The following is a 26,655-nucleotide window of genomic DNA, read 5'->3' on the forward strand; positions in this document are numbered from 1 at the left end:
AAAATCAAATATCTTATCTCTTATTAAATGTTCTTTTGATCTGATAGGTCAGAAATACACTTCCCCAACTGACAGTATAGGGTTCATCCCTGTGGGATGTAATGAAATGGTCTTAGAGATCAAGCCATTTCAACCTGATGCAGGCAGTAAAAATCAGAGTATAAAATGATGGTAGACCAGATTCTTCCCATTCCATTTGACAAATATTTAAATGAAATCTTATCTAGGAAGGAAATCTGAGTGTCAGGATGCTAAACTGTAGGCTTTTGTGTCTCTCTCAAGGAAAAGAGTGAAGTAAGTGGGGAGTGGGAGTATCTTTAATAAATAAACAGGTATTTGTCCATTGAAAAGCTCAAGCTAACAAATCAAGGTCATAAAACAATGCATTATGTAATAAATCTGCTTTATTTAGCTATTAGAAGAAAGCAAAGAGCAGAAGGAATGTCACAGGGATACAGATTCTATACATTGTAAAACTAGTCACTTTTGCTTTCAAGACCATTGCAAGAGAGGAGGAACCTAACACTGGGAACTTGGGGAATTCCTGGTACCTGGAAGCAAAGGGCAAGTTGCTCTGTTCTGGACAAGGATCCAGGCAGTGTTTCTGTAATGAAAATGGGCAGAGATAATTTCCTTCTGATTCTCAGCCTCATATAAAAAGTAGTGGAGGCAAGAGAGTAATATTTTTGGGAACAAACTGAGACCCAGTAGTGGTTATATTATGATGTAAATCAGAGGTTGACCTTCTATGGTGAGCAATGGATGATCACGTGGGTCAGATATCAGCAGTGAGGTGACATGAAGGTGCTCAGCAACCTCAGCTCAAACTCAGAAAGTAAGAGAAATCAGAGACAAGAGAGGAGATGTGGCCTGAGAGAGGGCAATGCAGCTGTAGACAGGGACAACGTGGGACCAAGAGCCGATGGCAGGACTTAGTGCTTGTAGCTCTTCCTGCTGGAGGATGAGGTGGTGGTGTACTTGATGGTGGAGCTGCTGCCTCCAGAGGAGCTGAAGCCACCGCCCATGCCTCTGCCACTGCTGGAACTAAAGCCAGCTCCAAGGCTGTGGCCGCTGCCATAGGAGTAGCCGCTGCCTCCGCCCAGGCCTGAGCCACCGCCCATACCGCTGGCACTGCCATAGCCACCAGCGCTGCCATAGCCGCCAGACACGGTGGACTGCACCACAGCTGTGAAGGGGAGAGGGACAAAGACACAAAGGACACAGTGAGCTCATTCTGCCAGCCTCAGTCCAGTCAGAGGAGCACAAGGGCAAGGGAAGGAGGTGAGCAAAGGTACTTACAGATGTTGACTTGTCCAACGCCTTCGCCACTCAGCCTAGGAAGGGAGAAGACACAGGGGGCATGAGACCTCAGAGAGCTACCCATGGACCAGAGTGGGAAACCTCGATGTGAGGATAGCCCATGGGGAAGCTGCCTTGGAAACGGTTCTCTGAGAGTAGCCACTATGGCCATAACTAGGGTGCCTTCAACTTGTGTCATGGCCCGACATCCTGAACCTGGATCCAGGATGTTTGAGGGGCTTCTGTGCTAAGTTACCCACCTGCACTCCTCGCCCTCCAGCAGCTTCCTGTAGGTGGCAATCTCCACATCCAGGGCCAGTTTAACATTCATCAGCTCCTGGTACTCCTTCAGCAACCTGGCCATGTCCTGCTTGGCCTTCTGCAGGGCATCCTCCAGCCCAGCCAGCTTGTTCTTGGCATCCTTGAGGGCCATCTCCCCACGCTGCTCAGCATCAGCGATGGCGGACTGCAGGTTGGCACACTAGAAGAGGAATATAGGCAGGATGAACTTGAGATTCAGTCCTCTAGAGGAGACTAAACACACTTCTTTCTAGTGAGGAGAAGTTCCAGAGTCCAATATCATAGAAAGGGCCTTCTTCCTCTTTTTGCCCAGTCTTTCTCTGTTGGGCACAAATGAGTTAGTTTGGGAGCCACATGAGAAAACCTGTGCCCTTTTTTAACCTCCCTGCACTATACTGGACAAAATACCAGCAAATTTGGAAGAAATGGACCTACTCATTTCTTTTGAGTGCTGTCTTCAAAGCCAGACTGGAATCTCTTCTGTTGACCTCATGTGGATGCCACACTAACTTATACAAAATTAGGAGCATCCTCACTTAAGCAGATGAGTTTCACATCTAGCTGTGGAGATCTTGACTTCTTCACTCCTAAGGGATTCTAACATACTTGGGCAATACTGATCTTCACCCTTGGTCCTTGCTCAACTTTCTTTTTCCATTGAATCTTGAGCAGATTTGAAACAATCTTACCCCCCTTCTGGCCTCCTTTTTTCTTTCCTGACTTGTTTCTTATATTCCTAAAACAACTACTCTCCTTAAGTAACCTCTTTAAAAGTCCTAAGACTATCTTTTTACGTCTGACTAACTGGGATTATTCTTGTGATGTGACTGTATCATTCTGTAGTGTTGGCATCCACGTGCCCCGATCTGTGGGAATTCTCAAGGGTGGGAGCTGTGTGTCCTCCTCTCTCTCTGCTGTTCCCTCATTTCCCAGCATTTCCCAAATGGTGGCTGATGACCACCTGGTGGTGTAGCAAGGAAAGGATGTTTTTCCTCTCCAGAGCCCCCACCATACCTGCTTCTTGACATGGTCGATCTCGGATCTCAGCCTCTGGATCATGCGGTTGATCTCAGCAATCTCCTGCTTGGTGTTGCGCAGGTCGTCCCCGTGTCTGCCTGCTGTGAGCTGCAGCTCCTCATACTGAAATCCAGGGAGAGAGGGAGAGAGAGAGAGAGAGAGAGAGAGAGAGAGAGAGAGAGAAGATGGTGTATATGGGCTTTCACATCCCAACAGTGGCTTGCCTTCCAAATGAGGCATTTAACACATTTGGACCATGAAGCCAGTGGCTTCTCGCCAAGGGTTTTTAGGGAAAGTTGATGTGGTCCAAGGTCATTGGATACCGTACATTCATCACAGACCCTGTCTCTAATGGACCACTGTCTGCCTAGTTCATTTGTGGACCAGCAATGTTCTGTATCCTGTTTCTGAGAGCCAGGATCAGGGAGAGGACAAAAGCAAAGAACACTAGGTCTTTATCTAGTGACTTGGGTTCTTGGCTTATCAAATTTGGACACAAATTCTGTAAATGCCTGGTCTGTGAGGTCAGGGTACACACCTTATGAGAAAATATCAGCTTCCTTACAGCAGATTTCCCAGCAAAGTCTGTAGCCTCGCTAGTGATCAGGCAGGGGACACAGGCATTCCTGGGCAGCTGTCAACTCAAGCCTCACCTTGCTCTGGTACCAGGACTCAGCCTCAGCCCGACTCCTCTGAGCAATCTCCTCATATTGGGCTTTGACTTCAGCGATGATGCTGTCCAGGTCCAGGTTACGGTTGTTGTCCATGGACAGGACCACAGAAGTGTCTGAGACGTGGGTTTGCATCTGAGACAGTTCCTGCAGAGCAGAAGATGGTCAGATCATCCTTTCCTGTGGCATTGACAGAGGTATCCAACCCCAAGATCTTCCACCCTTTGCAGAGCCCCATCACAACAAATAAAAGAGGAGTGGAGATGCTTACTGCGTCATACAGGGCTCTGGTGAAGTTGATCTCATCTGTGAGAGCATCTACCTTGGCTTGCAGTTCAACCTTATTCATGTAGGCAGCATCCACATCCTGGGGAATAAGCCAACAACTTGGAGTCAGCTGAGCCCTCCTTCCCAGCCTCAACACCTTTGAGTCTCCCCCTCTTATTCTCATCTTGGATGTGTGCAGAGACCCAGAGTCCTCCTCCTCTACAAAGGAACATGATCCCCTGATCTTCATCAGCTCACCTTCTTCAGAGTCACAAATTCATTCTCTGCTGCTGTGCGCTTGTTGATTTCATCTTCATATCTAGAATTGGAACAAAGTAAGACATGATTGAGCCAGAGCTGGAGATGATACAGTAAGATCAGCCTGGGATCCCAACTTTCCACAAAACAGGTATGTCCAAATGGAGCTTTCCTGCCACTGAGCCACACACACACACACACACACACACACACACAATGTGTGTGTGTGTGTGTGTGTGTGTGTGTGTGTTTTCCCTCAATTCCTCATATCTTTTCTCTCCCCACCCACCTCTATGGCCCATTTGTTCTTTGGGGGTTGTTTTGGGGCAATGACTGTGATTTTCATTTCCATGGACCTGTTTCCCTACGGAGCCATGCCCGCATCTGGGCCTGGTCACCTGGCAGTCTTCAAGCGTCTGCTTCAGGGAACTGAAGCCCCTTTTCTCCTTGAACTCACTTGTTCTTGAAGTCCTCCACTGTGTCCTGCATGTTCCTCAGCTCTGAGTCCAGGCGGCCCCTCTCCCCCAGGATGCTGTCCAGCTGTCTCCTGAGGTTGTTGATGTACTGTTCAAACAAGGGCTCCAGGTTCTGCCTCACGGTCTTGGTGCCCTGCTCCTGGAGCAGAGTCCACTTGGTGTCCAGGACCTTGTTCTGTTGCTCCAAGAACCGCACCTGGAGGAAGACAAGGTGATTATTTGCCCGGAGAAAGCAAAGGAGAAAGAGATGGGCATTGTCAGGTGCCCAGGCACGCCTGGGGTGTCACCTGGCACCTGGGCTACCACAGCATATACAGAGGCTCAGGCTGACAGTGTTGGACCTACAAACCTATTTCCTTCCCACTCTTGTGATCCTGTGTGAAATTCTTCCTTGGACATATGAAGTCTTCTCACTAGGTAAGTTATGCTGCCTATCAGTGACGTTTAATAGTTCTTTTCTTTTCATTGAAAAACACAATCATATATTTCCCCATTATGTTGCACAGTTTTTTTTTAAATCGTACTTCAGTTAAAAGCATATTAAATGTACAGAATCTAACAATTAAATCCAATGTAGCTAATGATTGGATTCCAATAACTTCTGTTTCAGTACATGGTTGCCCTCTACAAGAAACACCTTAATGGTCATGCTCTGGTTCTACCCAGTTAGTATTTCTATGGCTATATAAATGTTTCTACGTCTTTTTCTTCTAAGCCAGGCAGAAGTCCTTTTCTTTTCTTTTTCTCACTCTTTCCTCATGCCCAGAGTCCTCGAGGAGATTTCTGTCGGCGTTATTTTTTAATCTCTAGGAATCTTCAGAAGGGAAAGCTAACCCATTCCGTTCTCTCACTGCCTTCTTTTGCTTCATGCTTATCAAAAGTAGAGTATTTTTCCCTGGGAATGATGAAGGACACTTAAGAGACCCAGTGGTTTTAAATGATTTCCATCACCTTCTGCCTGTTGTGAACATGGAGCCCACCTGGCATCCCAGGGGAGAGCGAGTCCCAGTCCTCTTCTCCCTCCCTTCCTCCTGAGTCTCCCCCTGGTAGGACACAGGTTACTTGTCTAGTTTGGGGACTCTGGAATCCCAGTGGAGGCAGGTGCTCATGGCTCACCTTGTCAATGAAGGAGGCAAACTTGTTGTTGAGGGTCTTGATCTGCTCCCTCTCCTCAGTCCTCACCCTCTGGATGGTGGGGTCGATTTGCAGGTTCAGAGGAGTGAGGAGATTCTGGTTGACGGTGACCTCTTGGATGCCTCCAGGAGGGCACACAGGGAAGCCAGAGCCCCCATAGCCACCAGCAAAGCCAGGTCCACCACCGAGCCCAAAGCCACCACCAGCTGCACCACCAAAACCAAATCCACTTGCGGCTCCACCTCCATAGCCAAAGCCACCTCCAACACTGCCACCATATCCGCCTCTGATGGCACAGCTGCCCCCTCCGATGGAGATCCTCTTGGAGCCACCCAGGCCATAGAGGCTCCTGCTGCCAAAGCCGGCTCCTCCACACGCTCCACCGAAGCCACCACTGCCCCTGGAGCGGGACACGGAGACACTGCTGAAGCCAGAGCGGCAGACCCCTGGGACTCTGGCTGAGCTGGCGCTGAAGCCACGGTGGCTGATGCTTTGGCTCCTCATGGTAGATTTGCTAGACATGGTTCCTGAAGAGGAGAAGGCTGAAGAAAGCGTGAGAGGCTGAAGGGTAGGGCTGAGAGGAGCAGATCTGTGAGATGAACCTCCCGGCAGCAGTTTATATATGGTGGAAATGGGTTGGGCTCCGTCCTGGAAGGTGAGCTTGCAGATTGGGAAGGGTTGGGCTTTACAAACAGTGATGTCACATCTGGATTATTAGAAAAGTTATGAAATATGAAGATTGCATTTTTGGCTTCCTTTAGTCAGGGAAAAATATCTCCTGTCTTCCAGCTTTGACTTGATCTCAGTACAATGAGACCATTCTTAATTCACTGAGCTAGGAGTTAGTCACTGTCTCAGACAAAGGATCTGCATGTTATGCTTGTGCATCAGAACATACTAAGTGCTCTCTTCTCCACCTGTGTTGTACCCAGCAGAGATAGGAGATAGAAAAATTCTATTGCATATGCCATCATAAAAATATTCTTGTTCTTTTTCATAATTAGTAAAGTTAAATATGACTTTTTTCCTTTTATGTAAAATTTTACCCACATAGGGGAGTAAAATAACAAGACATTCAGTTCCTATGTTCTTATCAACTGGCTTTATAAAGCCATTATCTCATGGTCCATCTTACAGCTTCCATATTCCCACCCTATTCCTTAGCAACTATAAATTATTTGAAAATGAATACCAGAGATCATATTGTCTCTTTGGTATATCACTTCATATTTATGACTAAATGAGACACTCTTTAGAAAAATATAACCAAAATATCATTTTCATATCTTAAAAGTTTATATATTCATTAGTATTACCAAGTATCTATTCAATTTTCAAATAGTCCTGTCAGGATTATTTATGTTTTATATTTTGGTTTTCCATACCAGGACCCAAATAAACTCTATACATGTTGTACGTGGTGATATGTATTTTAGATCATATATCTCAAATCTTTATAGTCATTAGATCTCTTTCATAATTTTCTTACAGTTTATTTGTTAAAGAAACCAGGTTATTTGTCCATGCTTTGTTTCATTCTTGAAGTTTTCTAACCGCATAAACAGGGTGTCTCACTTAACACCCTACTGTGTTCTTTTTATATCCCGTAAAGTGATAGTTAAAACCAAAAACTTAATTCTCTATATATTTAAATGTTCCAGAGGTAGATGTAGTACACTGCCTATTTATATTGAATATTATTACTTACACACTTATTTGTATATTCAAAAATTTAAGAAGTCATAGATGTTCAAGAAACAAATACATGCTCCAGGCCATTGTCCCGCCAGCCAATATATGGATGCAAGCAGCGTTCCCAGTTTCTGTGTATCTTTGTAGTAACCTCATTTGGATATGTTTCTGTGTTTTTCCTGGCATATGTGGGGTGTGTGTGTGTGTGTGTGTGTGTGTGTGTGTGTGTGTATGTTTATGAGAGAGAGATGGAGAGAGGTATTGGGCAGGAGTGTATATGTAGAGAGTGTGCCCCTATTGTTAAAAAGCATATATTGTATGCATACTAATGTATATATAAAACCCACCCATATATTCTCTTTTCAGCTACACCTGTGTTGTATTTATTGGTGTTTTCTCTTCAGTCTCCTTCAGTGCTCTATGATGGCTGCTTCCTGCCTTCTTGCTCCCCTCCCCTCTCCCTGCCTCCCCTTCTATATCCATTACTGTACATTCAGCAGCACCTTGGCCTCCTTGTCTGCTTCCAGCTCCGTCTTCATTTCTATTAGGGCTGTCTTGTTTCTTTGCTCCTTTTCTGAGCTCTACAAGCTCACATTTTCTCCTGTATTATCCCATTCGTTTGTTCCTTCATTCTCTTATTGTATCATGGTGTCTATTTCATCGAGATTTGGGTAATATTTTATTGGAACTTTTTTCTGTTGAGTGTTTTTCATGTGCCTCTTGTTTTTCCTGTTCCCTGTTTTTTTGTTTGTTTGTTTGTTTTGTATTTTTTTGTTTGTTTTTTGTTTAAATGTAAGATATCTATTAAGGTCCTGGAATGGTTCCTTCCTGACCAGTGCTCATCTCTGAAAGAAGTGAACCCATTCTGGACCTGCCACTTGTAGGAAGTCTTCTGGGATAGGGGCTAGAGCCATATCCAGGCTAACAGGGATTCTCATTATAACACAGAGCTGTGGGAATAATTCCTTTATGCTTTAGTTCAGACAAACCAACAAAGGGTACTGGAGAGTGGCTCACAATTCATTCTCAGCTTTCTTTTCTTCCCAATAAAATGCTGCTAATAGGCCTCGAGTGATTCCTTATTCAGCTCTGCCTTCACAGTTTCTAGAACCTTCATGACAAATGGGGTCCTGCCTCCCGCCCACACACCCAGTTCTGACTGTTGCAGACAAGGGAATCGTGGATTTGCACTTGATGAAGTGTCCTTTATGGTGACTTGGCAGGAGCTCAGTGAGTCAGCAGTGGCTGGCATGTAGGGAAACCTGCATTAGCTTTGTTTGCTGTTCCTTCGTGGTTACCAGGCTCTTTGGTTTTGATTTGTCAGTTGGTGGAGAGTGTTCTTCACTGAGATCTGTGGCTGTGGCCATCTTTTCTCTGAGTTTTCTCAACAGCTGTGCTTGTGTGTCTCTATTTCTGAGAGAATATTCTTCTTCTTTTTTTTTTTATTTAGGGATTTTAAGATCTTTTCATTTTGATGGTTGAGGGTGGAGTTTACCTTTGTGTTTCTTGTTCTTCTTGTTTTCAGGTAATTTCTGAGAAGGGGGAAATGCCTCCCTCTCATCTGCTACATTCCATTCAGAAGTCTCCCGTTCACATATTTGTATTTAAAATATCATACTAACCGAAATATCAAGCTAATAACTTAAAGTAGAAATATTACTTTTTCCTCTCTCACACTGCATGGAAACAATTTTATTCAGTGCAGACGTCTTTGTCCTCAGGGCCTCTCTTCCCCAGAGCCAGATTGGGAGTCACCCGACAGTTTTCTATAGGACATCATATTTCCTGTCAGTAGAAATTAAACCCTAAATTAAATGCTTTCCTCAGTGTGACAACTTACTTAATTGCTTAAATGAAATTTTTATCAGCGAACATTTTGAGTACATACAATCACAGAGAATAGCATATAAACCACCAGGTACCAATCACCCAGATTAAACAATTATCAATGTTTTCTCATTATTGTGTCCTCAATCCCCCTTCTTTTTTTAAATAAATTTTTTTATTTTAATAAACATATAATGTATTTTTATCCCCAGGGGTACAGGTCTGTGAATCGCTAGGTTTTCCCCCTTCTTTTTATATCTAAATCCTCTACTACTTTTGTTGAAGTCACTTAAAGGAAATCCAGACATAAAAGCAGTTCACTTGTAAACAGTTGCAGACAGGTCTAAGTAATAAGAGTTTTTTAATTTAACTGCATGAAAGTCCTATAGCTCTCTTCAGCAACAGTTCTTTGTGAATAGGCCTTTGTAAATGATATCTAATAGCCACCTCTATTTGAATTTCTCTGATTATCTCAAGGATGTCATTTGATGTCATTTGATCTTGTTTTGCTGGAAGCAACATGCTAAGTCGGTTCACATATTGCATTTGACCGCCATGTCACTTAGGTTTCTTTGGTTTGATAACGAACTCTTTCTTTTTCTTTCCTAGGCCATTGATTTGTGGAGAAATTATTTTTTTCTACGGAATGTCTACATGCTGGATTTGATTTGTTGTCTCCCGTTGGTGTCACGTAAATTCTAGCCCCAGTGTTCCTGTGTAACAGTATCTGTACTGCAGTCAATTAGATTTATCTCCATCGTTTCAGGCAAGATTAGTACTAGTTGTGCTCTGTATTCCTGTCACATAGACCATGAGGTACACAGTACTAGTTGTCCAATTTTTAGCGACATAAAGACTGATCAGGGGACTTCTGTGGTTTGGCTCCCTCCCTCCACTGAAAAGTACACAATAAAGTTTCATCTAAGATTATAGTATTCATTGATCTCTCCCTAGACTCACTATTTCATTAGGGGCTGCAAAATGGCAACTTTCTGATTTTATCATCCTGCCTCTGTATTTATTAGCCAGGGATCATCTATGAAGAAAGACTCTTCAGGTTTACTATTTAGGTAAACTAATAGTTAATTCATCCAGGAGAGTCGAGAGAAGTACTTGATTCTTTTCCTTTTAAAAATCACTTTTTAGACTAATGGATTGGGAGTCCAGCAATTTCCAAGGTAATCAAGGAAGATTTTAGTTCGGTAATTTGTTTTAATTTTTTCGGTATAATTATAAATTCATAGTCTAAAAATATATATGTATTTGATATGTTTTAGTCCATTGCAGCCATTAGTCCTTCAGGTGCTTAAAGTGTCCCATTTTAGGCCAATGGGATTTTTTCAGACTAGCTTCTGTGTCCTTTTGACAAGACCCATTCGGCTTTAATAACTTCCTTGTTTTCTGTGATGAGATGTCTCTTGCTTACCTTGTACTTACCTTGCAATGGACATGGAATCAGCCATTTTGCCAAATAACTGTGGTTCCTTTATTGGGAAATCATATTCATAAACTAGAATTTGGATGATAGGAGCACTCATTGTTACTGGGTTGTCTCTATTTTGAAATATTTTCTATTTATGTATTTATTTAAGATTTCATTTATTTGTTTGATAGAGATCACAAGTAGGCAGAAAGTCAGGCAGAGAGAGAGAGGGGGAAGCAGGCTCCCCACTGAGCAGAGAGCCCGATATGGGGCTCGATCCCAGGACCCTGGGATCATGATCTGAGCCGAAGGCAGAGGCTTTAACCCACTGAGCCACCCAGGTGCCCCTTGAAATATTTTCAATGGACAGAACTAGGAAAGATGTAAGAATATATTCAAAAACAAATCAAAAGTTTGTACTAATATTTTCAATTCAAACAGAGAATTACAGGATGATTTTATATCTGTATTTATTGTTTCTCACCCTGAATTCTTTGTCCTGAATGACATAAACATATTATTTATTTGCTTTGTTCTGGGCCATACTTAGGATAGTATAAAAGTAACAGTATCAATGTTATGATTAAAAATAAATCTACTGAAAGCAGTTTGTGATTTCTCTAGGCCTACTTTCTCCAAGTACTACAAAGAAAAACAAATTAGGTAAAGGAAATAGAGAGAAAGAGGTGAAAGAAAACTTTCTTGAGCATCCAGACAAATTCTAGGCTGGTGGTTTCAGACAGAAGCAGGAACGTAAGGTCCTTCATTACCACAACTGATGGAACAGAGTTTCTTCAGTGAGAGGAGTACAGATACAGATGACAGTAGCCTTAAAGAAGTGGCCTGCTAAAGGAGCATGAAGAGGTTGGGGACTGTAAAATTGTTGGGAGAAATGGAGCCTTTGAGTGGGTATGCCTCCAAGACCTAAAGAGGATGCTTTTCCTGCCCCATCCCTACTTTTTAGTACCAAGGGCATCATGGTGCCCCTGGAGTCTAGTAAGTGAAAACATTGAGAAGGGACTGCCCGACAGGAGTCATGGTCAAAAGGGTACAGCTACTTCCAGAGATACTTCAACCCTTTGTCATCCCATCCTTGGATCAACTGCCAGCTTTTCATAAAGTCAAATACAATGAATAGGTAGTCAGCAAGGAAGTCTGTAGGGATTGCCTCCTGGGGCATGGAGCAGGGCAGAGAAGAGCAGCCTGCTCTTAAACCCTTTCTGAAGCATTCCCTCCCCTGATTATGCTGCACCCTTCCCTGCTATGAGATGTGATTCCATGCATTGGGATGTGCTCAGGATTCTACCTAAATGCAGCTGGAATCTACCTTGGACTGCCCACTAGCAATCATGTTGAATTGCAGAGGATGCAGGTATGGTAGACTTTGGGTATGTTGTCTAACTAGCTAAAAGTTTTTCTACTTGAGGGTGTTACTAGAAAGATGTATTTCCTATCTTTTCCAGATACATGGACTCTGTACTGAAGAAGGCAATTGGCTAGGCTTCTTAGGAGCCAAATCCACTATCTAACCACCATTGGTTCTGAAAGCTCAGTCCTTGCCTCAAGAACAAGTCTTTGTTGTTGCAAAAGAAATCCATTCCTTCTTATTCAGTTCTCAGTGGGGAAAGGAATAAAATCCAATGTTTTCTTCACAAGGGCTTTAAATCAAGATTTAAATCTTTTCTTCCTTTGTACCAAAAAGCATAACCACATTTAATCTCAGATCTCCTATACTTAGGACGTCATTGACAGACACTTTCTTTTCCCTTTTTTGAAATATGTTTCAATGATGAAAAGGATTTATGCTCAACATTTAATATTCAGAAAGTACACAACTTAAAATTAATACAGGTTATTTAGGTTTATAAACTAGAGATAATCAGTATTATTGTTTTAGCATATGTCCTTCAATTATTTCTCTGCTTCTGTCTCTCTCTCTCCACCTTATTTGTATTATAATTTTGGTTACAAATTTGGCATTAGTTAAAAATACTTTGAGCCCCACACCTTAAGCACATTCGTAATAAACTTTTTACTTTAAAACAATTTTAGATTTATTTAAAAATTGTGAAGATAATACAGAGAGGTCCTGTGGACCCCACACACCCAATTTCCCTATTATTAATACCTCACATTAGTATGGTGCATTTGTCACATTGAAGGAATGTATATATTTATTATTATTATTATTATTATTATTATTAACTAGTCTGTACTTTATTTGGATTTCTTTAGCTTTAGCCTGATGTCCTTTTTTCTATTCTAGGATATCATCCAGGATACTACATTACATTTAGTCATTATGTCTCCTTAACTCTTGTTGTCTGAGACTGTTTGTCAGGCTTTCCTCGTTTTGATGACTTTGAAAGTTTTGAGAAGCAGCGGCCAGATATTTTGTAGATTTCCACATTTGGACGTTGGGCTTTGTCTCTTTGTTTTTTCATGATGACTCTGATGTTACGTTATTTTGAGAGGAAGATGTTTTTGGCAATGAGAATTGCCATTCTCATCACATATTATCAAGCATGCATGCTATTGACATGATTTATCACTGTTGATGTTAACCGTGATCATCTGGCTGAGGAAGTGTTTCTCAGATTTTTGTGAAGTCATTATTCTTTTACCCCTTTCCTTCATACTCTTTGGAACAAAATCATGCATAGCTCACACTGGGGAGGGGAGGAGTTACTCACTATCTGCTGGAAGGGAGACACCTATGTAAATAACTGGGAATTCTGCACCAGAGTAGTCTATCTTCCCTCATTAATTAATTAATTTAATCATTTATTTGTATCAGTATGGGCTCATGATTATTTATTTTATATTTTCATTACAATCAGGTATTTCTTCCTCCTCCCTCTCTTCTTTCCTTCCTTCCTTCCTTCCTTCCTTCCTTCCTTCCTTCCTTCCTTCTTTCCTTTCTGGTAAAAAACTGTTCATATGTTTTCACTTATTTGTGGAGCATAACAAATAATATGGAGGACAAGGGTAGATGGAGAGGAGAAGGGAGTTGAGGGAAATTGGAAGGGGAGGTGAACCATGAGAGACTATGGACTCTGAAAAACAACCTGAGGGTTTTGAAGGGGCGGGGGGTGGGAGGTTGGGGGAACCAGGTGGTGGGTATTATGGAGGGCATGGATTGCATGGAGCACTGGGTGTGGTGAAAAAACAATGAATACTGTTACACTGAAAAGAAATAAAAAATTAAAAAAAAAACCTGTTCCAGTTTGACCATTAGGAGCTCTTTCAGTGGGCTTTTTTATTATTTCCTAAATTTTTGGCACTGAAAGATGCTTTGGAGTTATTTTGTGTATTTCTTATCCCAGTCCTAGAATCAGTCATTTCTCCAGGGAGCCTTCTTTATTCTTAATGGTGTTAGTCAGGGTTTTCCAAAGAAACAGAGCCAAGCAGATACACACACGCACACATGCACACACACACACATACACAACATATATATGTACAAAAACACATTATGGATTTATGATATATACAATACAGATACTTATATATAAATACATATAATTATATATCATAAATCTATAGTAAATGTTTTATATATATAATAAATGCTTTTTATATAATATATATAATCACATGAACCAATTCCTTATAATAAATCTTTTTTGCATGTATCTATATCTATATATGATATTTGTAGGCACATATATTATATATATATATTTATATATAAAGTGATTTGTTACAAGCCATTGGCTTGTGTGATATGGAGGCTGGCAAGTCCAAAATCTGCTTAGTTGCTGTTCCAGTTCAAGTCTGAAGGCTGGCAAGCTGTTGCAGAGCCAGGAAATGCTGATGTCCCAGTTTGAAGGCCCTCAAAGCAAGAGAATTGCTTCTTTAGGAGAGGGTCAGACTTTTGTTCTCTCCAGACCTTCCAAAGACTGGATGAGGCCCACCCACATTACGAAGGGCAATCAACTCCACACAAACTACAAGTTTAAATGTTAATCTCATCTGAAAACTTCCTGACATAAATACCCAGAATAAATTTTGGCCAAATATCTGGGCACCGTATGGCTTAGTCAACTTGATGCATAAAATTAACCATCACACTTATATGGGTCATGGTATTAGAAACCAAGATCTGGGTGCTAGATGTGCTGCTAGAGTGTCATTGTTTCCAGGTGCCCTTAGGTGGTGGAGGTAAAAAAACAATGTGTACATTCTAGCATTTCCTGCATATACACATATCTATAAATGTTACCATATGTAACCATCTGTATCTATGTTAAACTAACCATAAACCCATGCTGATGTCTACATCTTTAATTCATTACCATAAAGATCATTTTAGCTTTTTCTTTTGCTTATATGTAAACTTGCACCAACAGTGAGAAACCTGGTTCTAAGCATCTGCCATCCATTTACTTAATTATTTAACGCCAGTATATGTGTATAGTGGCTTCACAATTATTATACCATATCCCTGTGGGAATCAACCTTATCAACCATAGCATGTATGTATAGTTCCTCTTAGCCTTTAGTCTTACAGATTCCACTCATTTCCAAAGTTGCTTAGGTCAGGCTTTATCTCCAGCCCCTTCCATGAGGTTGTTTCATACATCTGTAATATAGTAGGTTTTTTTCCCACATTTTACATTTCATCTTGGGATTGCTCAGTCTTATAATTATTCCTTTTTAATTTGCACACACACACACACACACACACACACACACAGAGCAAGCACAAGCAGGAGAGCATCAGAGCGAGAGGGAGGAGCAGGCTCCCCATCGAGCAGGAATCCCAACATGGGGCTTGATCCCAGGACCCTGGGATCATGACCTGAGCCAAAGGCGGATGCTTAACCAACCAAACTACCCAGGTGCCCTCTTTTTAAATTTCAAATATTAAATTTCACTCTTGCACTACAAAATTCTTGAGCTTGTAACAAATTCAGAGTGTTGTGAATTCATACAGTATCACAGAGAAAGGTTTAACTGCCCTCAATATGTCATCCTGTGCTTCACTTTTTTAACCTTTGCAAAAGTCTTTTGCCTTTCCATATAAATTTTAGAATCAACTTGTTGATAATCAACAAAAGAGCTTGCTAAAATTTCAATTGAGATTGTGTTGACTCTATATAGCAAATTGGGAAGAATTGACATCTGAATAATACTGAATCTTCTAATCCATAAATATACAATGTCTACTCATACACTTACACTTTTGATTTCTTCCATCAATATTTTATAATTTTCCACACAAGATGCTCTTAATATTTTATTAGATTGATACCTAAGTACTTAATCTTTTGGTACTACTATGAATGATACTTTTTAAAATTTCAACATTTACTTCTTTACTACTGGTATATCAAAAAGCAAATGACTTTTTATTTTATTTATTTTTTAAAAGATTTTATTTATTTGTTTGAGAGAGAGAGAGACAGAGTGAGAGAGCATGAGAGAGGAGGTCAGAGGGAGAAGCAGACTCCCCATGGAGCTGGGAGCCTGATGTGGTACTCAATCCCAGGACCCCAGGATCATGACCTGAGCTGAGCCAAAGGCAGTCACTTAACCTACTGAGCCACTCAGGTGCCCCGCAAATGACTTTTTAAATAGTAACCTTGTATACTACAACTTTGTTATACTGGCTTTTTTTTTTCCAGGAGATTTTTCACAAAATCTTTCAGATTTATACATAGACTATCATGTCATCTGGGAATAAAGACAGCTTTATTACTTCACTTCTAATCTGTATAATTTTTATTGCTCTCTCTCATCTACTGCACTGGCTGGAATTTCCAACACGATGTTGAATAAAAGTGGAGAGAGAACACACGCTTGTCTCATTCTCAACCTCAGAAAAAAAGGGTCCAGTCTCTCACCAGTAAGTGTGATATGAGCTATAAGGGTTTTTTTTAATGTTCTTTATTAAGATTAGGAAGTTGTCCTCTATTCCTGGTTTGGTGAGTTGCCTTTTTTTCTTTCAACCAAGAATGGATGTTACATTATGTTATATAATTTTTTTCTGCATTTAGTAATATAATCATATGATTTTTATTCTTTAGCCTTTTCTATGGTGAATTACACTGATTGATTTTGAATGTTGAATCAACCTTGCATGTCTATAAGAAGCCTCATTCATTGTGGTGTAGAATTCTTTTATACATCATAGGACTCAATTTGATAATATTTTGCTGAACATCTTCATGTCCAAGATCAGAATAGATATTGGAGCGTACTTCACTTTTCTGGAAACATCTTTATCTGGTTTTGATATTAAAGTAATGCTGTCCTCATAGAATGAGTTAGAAAGTGTTCTTCCTGTTTCTATTTTCTAGAAGAGATTGTCAAGAATTGGTACCATTTCTTTTTTAATTGTTTTGGTAGAATTAACCGATGAAAATATCCAGGCCTGGTGCTTTCTTTTTTGGAAGGTTATATATTATTGATTTGATTTCTTCAATAGGTACAAGACTATTATCATTATCTGTTTCTCCTTGTGTAATCTCTGGTAGTTTTGTGTCATTCTAATTTGGCCAATTTCATCTAAATTATCAAATTTGTGAGTATAGAGTTGTTTGTAGTTTTTCTTGATTATAGTTTTGATGTCCATGCACCATAAGATTTTAATTTAAATCCATATATGCATATACAGGTTTTTCACTTCATTTCTGTGTATTGCTATATCCCAGATAAAAATTCTTTGCCAATTATTTTACTTTCCATTATTCTTCATGGGAATATTAGGGTGTGGTGAGTGGGCTTAGATTTTGGAAGCCAAATGTCATAAATCTGGTAGTAGATAAATCCTGTGCAGAAAGTGAGTCAGTGCCAAAATGAAAGGCTACCTCTGCTCCCTGCAGGAATGGTTAGAGGAGAACACAGCAAGATACTGATACAGTGGGATCCAGAAATACCTTAATAAATTAGCCAGTCCTTGAGAATTTCTCTTGTACTGAGAGTTGAGGTTAGGGGCATGGAGAAAACGGACTGGAAACAGTAACTGGCCCTCAGGAAGTAGAAGTTAACAGACCATCCTTGCACTGTATCCTGTTTTCCCTTAATCATTCTTAGAAGTCAAAGCAGGCCAGGGCACACCTAAAAGGGATGTGAGACCATCTTGCCAGAGCAACAGGGCTTGACTTCTTTGAGCCACCATGAAAACCTTATGAGGTAAGGAAGAGGGAGTTTCTAGTCTCGTTCTGCCTTCACACTTCAAGAAATCAGCATCTAAGTTTTGTGCCTGCATTTTTGGACCCTTAATTTGTCCAGTTACAGAGTTTTCAATTTTTTCATATTGTGAAGATCATCGGAATTCACATCAACATACATACACCCTCCTGCATTTGTACTATTTTCTCAGGATACATTTCTAGAATTATAATTCCAGTTCAGGGATATACACATTTTAATTATTCTTCATACACCTTGTCAGGCAAGTTTCTAGGTCATGAAGGCAATTGCAAGCAAAAATCAAATATTTTATTCTCCTGCCAATGTTCTTTTGCTATAATTGGGAAGATAATATATTTCTCTGGGCATTATGGGTAGCCACTGGGCAAGTGGCAGAGAAGTCTTAGAGGCTAAGTTAGAGAAACTAAGCTACTATTACCCAATACAGGCAGTAAAAATAACTTTATAATGATGGTAGACCAGATCCTTGCCACTCCATTTGCCAAAAATGTATATGGAATCTGATCTGGGAAGGAATTCTGAACATCAGGATACCAAACTGCAGTTTGTTAAAACTGTCTAAAGGAAGGGAGTAAAGTACATGGATATTGGAAGTATCTATCGCATGATAAAACATTTGTGCAATGAAAAAGCTAAAGATTGAAAAGTGATAAAGCAAGTCAATACTACACCATAAATTATATTATAAATCTGCTTTATTGCAATTAGAAGGGAGCAAAGAACAGAAAATGTCACAGAGATACAAACCATGTTTATCACACACCTGATTATTTGTGCTTTCATAACCATTGTGAGGGAGGATCTCAATATTTGAAAGATGGGAATTCCTGGGCCAGTAAAAGCAAGACGTTGCCCTACTCTGGACCAAGACCCAGGCAGTGACCTTCTGATGGGGAGCAATGGAAGCTCAGGTGGGGCAGGTAGAGACAGTGAGGAGACATGAAGGTGCTCAGCAACTTCAGCTCAAACTCAGAAAGTAAGAGAAATCAGAGACAGGAGAGGAGACGTGGCCTGAGAGAGGGCAATGCAGCTGTAGACAGGGACAACGTGGGACCAAGAGCCGATGGCAGGACTTAGTGCTTGTAGCTCTTCCTGCTGGAGGATGAGGTGGTGGTGTACTTGATGGTGGAGCTGCTGCCTCCAGAGGAGCTGAAGCCACCGCCCATGCCTCTGCCACTGCTGGAACTGAAGCCAGCTCCAAGGCTGTGGCCACTGCCATAGGAGTAGCCGCTGCCTCCGCCCAGGCCTGAGCCACCGCCCATACCGCTGGCACTGCCATAGCCACCAGCGCTGCCATAGCCACCAGACACGGTGGACTGCACCACAGCTGTGAAGGGGAGAGGGACAAAGACACACAGGACACAGTGAGCTCATTCTGCCAGCCTCAGTCCAGTCAGAGGAGCACAAGGGCAAGGGAAGGAGGTGAGCAAAGGTACTTACAGATGTTGACTTGTCCAACGCCTTCGCCACTCAGCCTAGGAAGGGAGAAGACACAGGGGGCATGAGACCTCAGAGAGCTACCCATGGACCAGAGTGGGAAACCTCGATGTGAGGATAGCCCATGGGGAAGCTGCCTTGGAAACGGTTCTCTGAGAGTAGCCACTATGGCCATAACTAGGGTGCCTTCAACTTGTGTCATGGCCCGACATCCTGAACCTGGATCCAGGATGTTTGAGGGGCTTCTGTGCTAAGTTACCCACCTGCACTCCTCGCCCTCCAGCAGCTTCCTGTAGGTGGCAATCTCCACATCCAGGGCCAGTTTAACATTCATCAGCTCCTGGTACTCCTTCAGCAACCTGGCCATGTCCTGCTTGGCCTTCTGCAGGGCATCCTCCAGCCCAGCCAGCTTGTTCTTGGCATCCTTGAGGGCCATCTCCCCACGCTGCTCAGCATCAGCGATGGCGGACTGCAGGTTGGCACACTAGAAGAGGAATATAGGCAGGATGAACTTGAGATTCAGTCCTCTAGAGGAGACTAAACACACTTCTTTCTAGTGAGGAGAAGTTCCAGAGTCCAATATCATAGAAAGGGCCTTCTTCCTCTTTTTGCCCAGTCTTTCTCTGTTGGGCACAAATGAGTTAGTTTGGGAGCCACATGAGAAAACCTGTGCCCTTTTTTAACCTCCCTGCACTATACTGGACAAAATACCAGCAAATTTGGAAGAAATGGACCTACTCATTTCTTTTGAGTGCTGTCTTCAAAGCCAGACTGGAATCTCTTCTGTTGACCTCATGTGGATGCCACACTAACTTATACAAAATTAGGAGCATCCTCACTTAAGCAGATGAGTTTCACATCTAGCTGTGGAGATCTTGACTTCTTCACTCCTAAGGGATTCTAACATACTTGGGCAATACTGATCTTCACCCTTGGTCCTTGCTCAACTTTCTTTTTCCATTGAATCTTGAGCAGATTTGAAACAATCTTACCCCCCTTCTGGCCTCCTTTTTTCTTTCCTGACTTGTTTCTTATATTCCTAAAACAACTACTCTCCTTAAGTAACCTCTTTAAAAGTCCTAAGACTATCTTTTTACGTCTGACTAACTGGGATTATTCTTGTGATGTGACTGTATCATTCTGTAGTGTTGGCATCCACGTGCCCCGATCTGTGGGAATTCTCAAGGGTGGGAGCTGTGTGTCCTCCTCTCTCTCTGCTGTTCCCTCATTTCCCAGCATTTCCCAAATGGTGGCTGATGACCACCTGGTGGTGTAGCAAGGAAAGGATGTTTTTCCTCTCCAGAGCCCCCACCATACCTGCTTCTTGACATGGTCGATCTCGGATCTCAGCCTCTGGATCATGCGGTTGATCTCAGCAATCTCCTGCTTGGTGTTGCGCAGGTCGTCCCCGTGTCTGCCTGCTGTGAGCTGCAGCTCCTCATACTGAAATCCAGGGAGAGAGGGAGAGAGAGAGAGAGAGAGAGAGAGAGAGAGAGAGAGAAGATGGTGTATATGGGCTTTCACATCCCAACAGTGGCTTGCCTTCCAAATGAGGCATTTAACACATTTGGACCATGAAGCCAGTGGCTTCTCGCCAAGGGTTTTTAGGGAAAGTTGATGTGGTCCAAGGTCATTGGATACCGTACATTCATCACAGACCCTGTCTCTAATGGACCACTGTCTGCCTAGTTCATTTGTGGACCAGCAATGTTCTGTATCCTGTTTCTGAGAGCCAGGATCAGGGAGAGGACAAAAGCAAAGAACACTAGGTCTTTATCTAGTGACTTGGGTTCTTGGCTTATCAAATTTGGACACAAATTCTGTAAATGCCTGGTCTGTGAGGTCAGGGTACACACCTTATGAGAAAATATCAGCTTCCTTACAGCAGATTTCCCAGCAAAGTCTGTAGCCTCGCTAGTGATCAGGCAGGGGACACAGGCATTCCTGGGCAGCTGTCAACTCAAGCCTCACCTTGCTCTGGTACCAGGACTCAGCCTCAGCCCGACTCCTCTGAGCAATCTCCTCATATTGGGCTTTGACTTCAGCGATGATGCTGTCCAGGTCCAGGTTACGGTTGTTGTCCATGGACAGGACCACAGAAGTGTCTGAGACGTGGGTTTGCATCTGAGACAGTTCCTGCAGAGCAGAAGATGGTCAGATCATCCTTTCCTGTGGCATTGACAGAGGTATCCAACCCCAAGATCTTCCACCCTTTGCAGAGCCCCATCACAACAAATAAAAGAGGAGTGGAGATGCTTACTGCGTCATACAGGGCTCTGGTGAAGTTGATCTCATCTGTGAGAGCATCTACCTTGGCTTGCAGTTCAACCTTATTCATGTAGGCAGCATCCACATCCTGGGGAATAAGCCAACAACTTGGAGTCAGCTGAGCCCTCCTTCCCAGCCTCAACACCTTTGAGTCTCCCCCTCTTATTCTCATCTTGGATGTGTGCAGAGACCCAGAGTCCTCCTCCTCTACAAAGGAACATGATCCCCTGATCTTCATCAGCTCACCTTCTTCAGAGTCACAAATTCATTCTCTGCTGCTGTGCGCTTGTTGATTTCATCTTCATATCTAGAATTGGAACAAAGTAAGACATGATTGAGCCAGAGCTGGAGATGATACAGTAAGATCAGCCTGGGATCCCAACTTTCCACAAAACAGGTATGTCCAAATGGAGCTTTCCTGCCACTGAGCCACACACACACACACACACACACACACACACAATGTGTGTGTGTGTGTGTGTGTGTGTGTGTGTGTTTTCCCTCAATTCCTCATATCTTTTCTCTCCCCACCCACCTCTATGGCCCATTTGTTCTTTGGGGGTTGTTTTGGGGCAATGACTGTGATTTTCATTTCCATGGACCTGTTTCCCTACGGAGCCATGCCCGCATCTGGGCCTGGTCACCTGGCAGTCTTCAAGCGTCTGCTTCAGGGAACTGAAGCCCCTTTTCTCCTTGAACTCACTTGTTCTTGAAGTCCTCCACTGTGTCCTGCATGTTCCTCAGCTCTGAGTCCAGGCGGCCCCTCTCCCCCAGGATGCTGTCCAGCTGTCTCCTGAAGTTGTTGATGTACTGTTCAAACAAGGGCTCCAGGTTCTGCCTCACGGTCTTGGTGCCCTGCTCCTGGAGCAGAGTCCACTTGGTGTCCAGGACCTTGTTCTGTTGCTCCAAGAACCGCACCTGGAGGAAGACAAGGTGATTATTTGCCCGGAGAAAGCAAAGGAGAAAGAGATGGGCATTGTCAGGTGCCCAGGCACGCCTGGGGTGTCACCTGGCACCTGGGCTACCACAGCATATACAGAGGCTCAGGCTGACAGTGTTGGACCTACAAACCTATTTCCTTCCCACTCTTGTGATCCTGTGTGAAATTCTTCCTTGGACATATGAAGTCTTCTCACTAGGTAAGTTATGCTGCCTATCAGTGACGTTTAATAGTTCTTTTCTTTTCATTGAAAAACACAATCATATATTTCCCCATTATGTTGCACAGTTTTTTTTTAAATCGTACTTCAGTTAAAAGCATATTAAATGTACAGAATCTAACAATTAAATCCAATGTAGCTAATGATTGGATTCCAATAACTTCTGTTTCAGTACATGGTTGCCCTCTACAAGAAACACCTTAATGGTCATGCTCTGGTTCTACCCAGTTAGTATTTCTATGGCTATATAAATGTTTCTACGTCTTTTTCTTCTAAGCCAGGCAGAAGTCCTTTTCTTTTCTTTTTCTCACTCTTTCCTCATGCCCAGAGTCCTCGAGGAGATTTCTGTCGGCGTTATTTTTTAATCTCTAGGAATCTTCAGAAGGGAAAGCTAACCCATTCCGTTCTCTCACTGCCTTCTTTTGCTTCATGCTTATCAAAAGTAGAGTATTTTTCCCTGGGAATGATGAAGGACACTTAAGAGACCCAGTGGTTTTAAATGATTTCCATCACCTTCTGCCTGTTGTGAACATGGAGCCCACCTGGCATCCCAGGGGAGAGCGAGTCCCAGTCCTCTTCTCCCTCCCTTCCTCCTGAGTCTCCCCCTGGTAGGACACAGGTTACTTGTCTAGTTTGGGGACTCTGGAATCCCAGTGGAGGCAGGTGCTCATGGCTCACCTTGTCAATGAAGGAGGCAAACTTGTTGTTGAGGGTCTTGATCTGCTCCCTCTCCTCAGTCCTCACCCTCTGGATGGTGGGGTCGATTTGCAGGTTCAGAGGAGTGAGGAGATTCTGGTTGACGGTGACCTCTTGGATGCCTCCAGGAGGGCACACAGGGAAGCCAGAGCCCCCATAGCCACCAGCAAAGCCAGGTCCACCACCGAGCCCAAAGCCACCACCAGCTGCACCACCAAAACCAAATCCACTTGCGGCTCCACCTCCATAGCCAAAGCCACCTCCAACACTGCCACCATATCCGCCTCTGATGGCACAGCTGCCCCCTCCGATGGAGATCCTCTTGGAGCCACCCAGGCCATAGAGGCTCCTGCTGCCAAAGCCGGCTCCTCCACACGCTCCACCGAAGCCACCACTGCCCCTGGAGCGGGACACGGAGACACTGCTGAAGCCAGAGCGGCAGACCCCTGGGACTCTGGCTGAGCTGGCGCTGAAGCCACGGTGGCTGATGCTTTGGCTCCTCATGGTAGATTTGCTAGACATGGTTCCTGAAGAGGAGAAGGCTGAAGAAAGCGTGAGAGGCTGAAGGGTAGGGCTGAGAGGAGCAGATCTGTGAGATGAACCTCCCGGCAGCAGTTTATATATGGTGGAAATGGGTTGGGCTCCGTCCTGGAAGGTGAGCTTGCAGATTGGGAAGGGCTGATCTGTACAAATAGTGAGATCAGCCCCAGCCTCTTAAAGGTATGAAATATGAAGATTGCTCCTTTGGCTTCCTTTAGTCATGGAGAAATTCTCTTGCCTTCCAGCCTTGATGATCCCAACACAATAAGCCTGGATGTGAATTCACTGAAGTCATGAGTTAGTCATGTCCTCAAACAAAGGAGACAAGGAGCTGATTTGTGATAATTGTCCCTTCCTTCTGCTTACTCAGACACTCCTCTGTGTGCCCCCTTCCCACACAGGTTTTCTCCTCTACAAGCACCACCCTTCCCATCAGGGTGGGACTGACTCTGAGTTCTTATAGGCATTTGCCCAAAGGCCTTCACAAGAAGTGGCCTGCAGTGTTTTTCATCATGTTTCTGCCTGTCCTTCTGTAACTCCTGGCTTCTTCCTGGTGGCCTGGGCATGAATATGGGGGCTATACTGGGGACATAATCTTCCTTTGAAAAACAAAGGACCGGAAGAGTTGGGTTTTTACACTGTGTAGTCAGCATTTGCTCTCTGTCCTGTGTGATAAGCTCGCCAATTGGCAGTTTCCTGAAAGGACAGGAGACATCACCAAAGACAACTCTGCCTAGAGACCTGACTTCTGCACCTCCCTCCCCAATTTTTGCTTCCCAATGACTTGTTATTATGCAAATTTTTTGTCCAACTGGAATCCATAAATACCTTTTTCTCTCCTGTTTTAGAATGATCACTTAGAACTTAAGAAATCTAAAATGAGTAGGACAAAAATTATTGAGGAATTCACTGAATTTTGATTCCAACACACTTTGACACTTCTTAGGAATAAAAAAGCAGACACCTTAATGGGGTGTGTACAGAAAGTTGAGGGGCATATGGAAACAGTGAATCATAATAATATGCCCTTACATGTGTGATTATGTCACAAGTAAATTCCAAATTTATATTTCTAATCTCAGCACTTAAAATCTGAAATGGCTACACACCTCAGAGGGAAAGAAGGCTGTGAGTGAGTGTGGTGTTTGGCCTGGAGAGGAATGAAGTCCTTTTTCTCCAGCCCACACATTAAGTACTGAGCACCAGGAGCACTGAGGGCAGTTTTAGGCATGCTGTTCTGTGAGGACACATGGGTCAATGGCAACTAGCAGAGGAAGGACAAACTCACACATTGAGATGACCTGAGAAAAGCTCTTGTGACTATCTTAGAAATGTCCCATCTCTTCAGTGTTTTGGGGTGCACAATATCCAGGAGAGCAGGTCATTTCCTGCCCAAAAGAGGTGCTATCTAAGCTTAGGGAAGAGATACCTTTTCAAGACAACGGAAATAGCTCCCTTCTCTCCACCCTCGTTGCACAATGTGCTTCCACCCATTTCTGGGAAAGAAGTGTTCCTTCCCATGGCATGGTGTTCTGCTCTGTTCTACTGTCTTGAGATAGAGGTTTGACATAGATGATGCAGGAGGGGTAGGAAGGATTTGCAAGTCAGGTGGGAGCAGCACACATTTTTCCTAGTATTTATATCTATAGCTGCTTTCACAGTGCAGTGGTGGAGTTGGGTGGTTGCCACTGAGCTGTGCATGGCTTGCAAAACCTAAGAGTTACTATGTGGCCCTTTAAAGAAAAGGTATATCAACCCCTGGTTAAGAGCATGGGTTCTGGAGACGGAGTGCTCAAGCTCATAACTAAGCTCGTGTGTGTCTTCGAAAATTATTCATTTTTATAGTTGTAAAGTGGGGGTGAAAATAATATCTACCTCACAGTGGGGATTGGAGGGAATAATGCAGAGGCCTTAGCATAGGGCCTGCACGGAAGTGCCCCATTAAGCTGAGTTAATATCTCTATTACAATACAAGTAGGAAGAAGATTGGTGAGTTCAGGGATGCATGAGAATCCTCAAGAACTGGAACCACAGGTGCAGCTGTGCGTGTGGTTGAGGGGGTGGAGACAGAACAAATGATGCCAACCAACACTGAAGGTCTGTGTCCTATTGGTAAGGACCTGGAAGCCACACGTGGGGGTTTGCACTTGCTCCCAGAAGCAGCGCAGCACCATGGAAGTCAGAAGAGCAACAGAAGCAGAAGTATGATTTATAAGTTTGTTGGTGCTCAAAGCAACAGGACAGGGGAAATTTCTGCTCTAGTGCAGATTCAGCTCCCTGCCTGAGTGGTTGGAAGGAAGCTGTGGCCAGAGAGAAGGAGGATCTATGTCTTTGGCAGGAGCCCAGCAGGCTGCTCTCTCTGTCCTGTGTGGAATCAGGCTCCCTTGGGCCATCCTCTGCTGGGCCCTCTTCTGTTCTCAGGGCTGTGCATGCAGGGACAGGCTGCCATCAACCAACAACCAACCAATGGGTGACCAGATCAGTGCCTCCTTTAGTACTGATTTTATATCTTCTCTAGGGTGGGGGAAGACTCATCCCTGAATAAGTGTGTAATTCAGTAGTAGCAGGAACTTCACATTCAACCAATTATCTGGTCAGAGGATGGTTTATCTTGAACATATTACCCACTTCCCAGCTTGGCATGTGCACCAGAGAGCACCCGCAATATAAACTATTAAGTTTCATTTCCCCACACAAGTATTTCTCCTATCAATAGATTTCTAAGATACTCTTAATATATTATTTTATATTATATTCTCTCTAAGATATATATAAAGATACATTTTTCCCCAAGATTCTCATCACTACCTTCCAGGGAATGATGCCTTGAGAACCAATTCTGGAAACACTGACCATAAGTGAGGTCAGCTAGGAGGACACATGAGAGCTGCTGTAGGCTCCTACGACAGCAGAGGAGGAGTTACAGTGGAGGGGCCCCATGGAAGGTCCGTTTCTGATTTCACTCTTTTCTTTGTACTTGATTCATTTGCCCTTGATTTTCTGTATCATTGACTGCAGGGAGGTGCCCT

The 26,655-nt window shown here is 43.1% G+C and overlaps 2 protein-coding genes across 3 annotated transcripts; both read right to left on the bottom strand.

Annotated features, from left to right (window-relative positions):
- Positions 1-300: 300 nt before the first annotated feature.
- On the bottom strand, positions 301-6,009 carry LOC308348341 (keratin, type II cytoskeletal 6A-like). Of its 2 annotated transcripts, XM_080812353.1 has the most exons (9): positions 5,405-6,009; positions 4,270-4,484; positions 3,813-3,873; positions 3,559-3,654; positions 3,270-3,434; positions 2,614-2,739; positions 1,560-1,780; positions 1,300-1,334; positions 301-1,186 (listed from the first exon to the last, which is right to left on the bottom strand). In XM_080812353.1, the coding sequence occupies exons 1-9, from the start codon at positions 5,942-5,944 to the stop codon at positions 933-935; spliced, it is 1,713 nt and encodes a 570-aa protein (XP_080668479.1). In that variant the 5' UTR covers positions 5,945-6,009; the 3' UTR covers positions 301-932. The 2 variants fall into 2 exon arrangements, with proteins under 2 accessions (XP_080668479.1, XP_080668480.1); XM_080812354.1 differs by lacking the exon at positions 1,300-1,334 and having other exon boundaries at positions 389-951; positions 1,584-1,780.
- Positions 6,010-18,200: 12,191 nt separating this feature from the next.
- On the bottom strand, positions 18,201-23,889 carry LOC308348342 (keratin, type II cytoskeletal 6A-like). Its single transcript, XM_080812355.1, has 9 exons — positions 23,069-23,889; positions 21,934-22,148; positions 21,477-21,537; positions 21,223-21,318; positions 20,934-21,098; positions 20,280-20,405; positions 19,226-19,446; positions 18,966-19,000; positions 18,201-18,852 (listed from the first exon to the last, which is right to left on the bottom strand). Exons 1-9 carry the CDS (start codon positions 23,606-23,608, stop codon positions 18,599-18,601), a joined length of 1,713 nt encoding a protein of 570 aa, XP_080668481.1. The 5' UTR covers positions 23,609-23,889; the 3' UTR covers positions 18,201-18,598.
- Between the last annotated feature and the right edge of the window lie 2,766 nt (positions 23,890-26,655).

The sequence above is a fragment of the Martes martes genome (genome assembly GCF_963455335.1).
Source record: "Martes martes genome assembly, chromosome: 8".
Classification (NCBI taxonomy): Eukaryota; Metazoa; Chordata; class Mammalia; order Carnivora; family Mustelidae; genus Martes; species Martes martes.

Bases quoted from the DNA above. Each gene is read 5' to 3' on its own strand.
- LOC308348341 (XM_080812353.1), bottom strand. From the start codon at position 5,944: ATGTCTAGCAAATCTACCATGAGGAGCCAAAGCATCAGCCACCGTGGC. The intron at 3,435-3,558 runs GTAAGCATCTCC...TCTGCTCTGCAG, and splicing joins CCAGAGCCCTGTATGACGCA to GAACTGTCTCAGATGCAAAC. The intron at 2,740-3,269 runs GTGAGGCTTGAG...CCTGGATTTCAG, and splicing joins AGTCCTGGTACCAGAGCAAG to TATGAGGAGCTGCAGCTCAC.
- LOC308348342 (XM_080812355.1), bottom strand. From the start codon at position 23,608: ATGTCTAGCAAATCTACCATGAGGAGCCAAAGCATCAGCCACCGTGGC. The intron at 20,406-20,933 runs GTGAGGCTTGAG...CCTGGATTTCAG, and splicing joins AGTCCTGGTACCAGAGCAAG to TATGAGGAGCTGCAGCTCAC. The intron at 19,001-19,225 runs GTGGGTAACTTA...CTCCCTTCCTAG, and splicing joins CTGGAGGGCGAGGAGTGCAG to GCTGAGTGGCGAAGGCGTTG.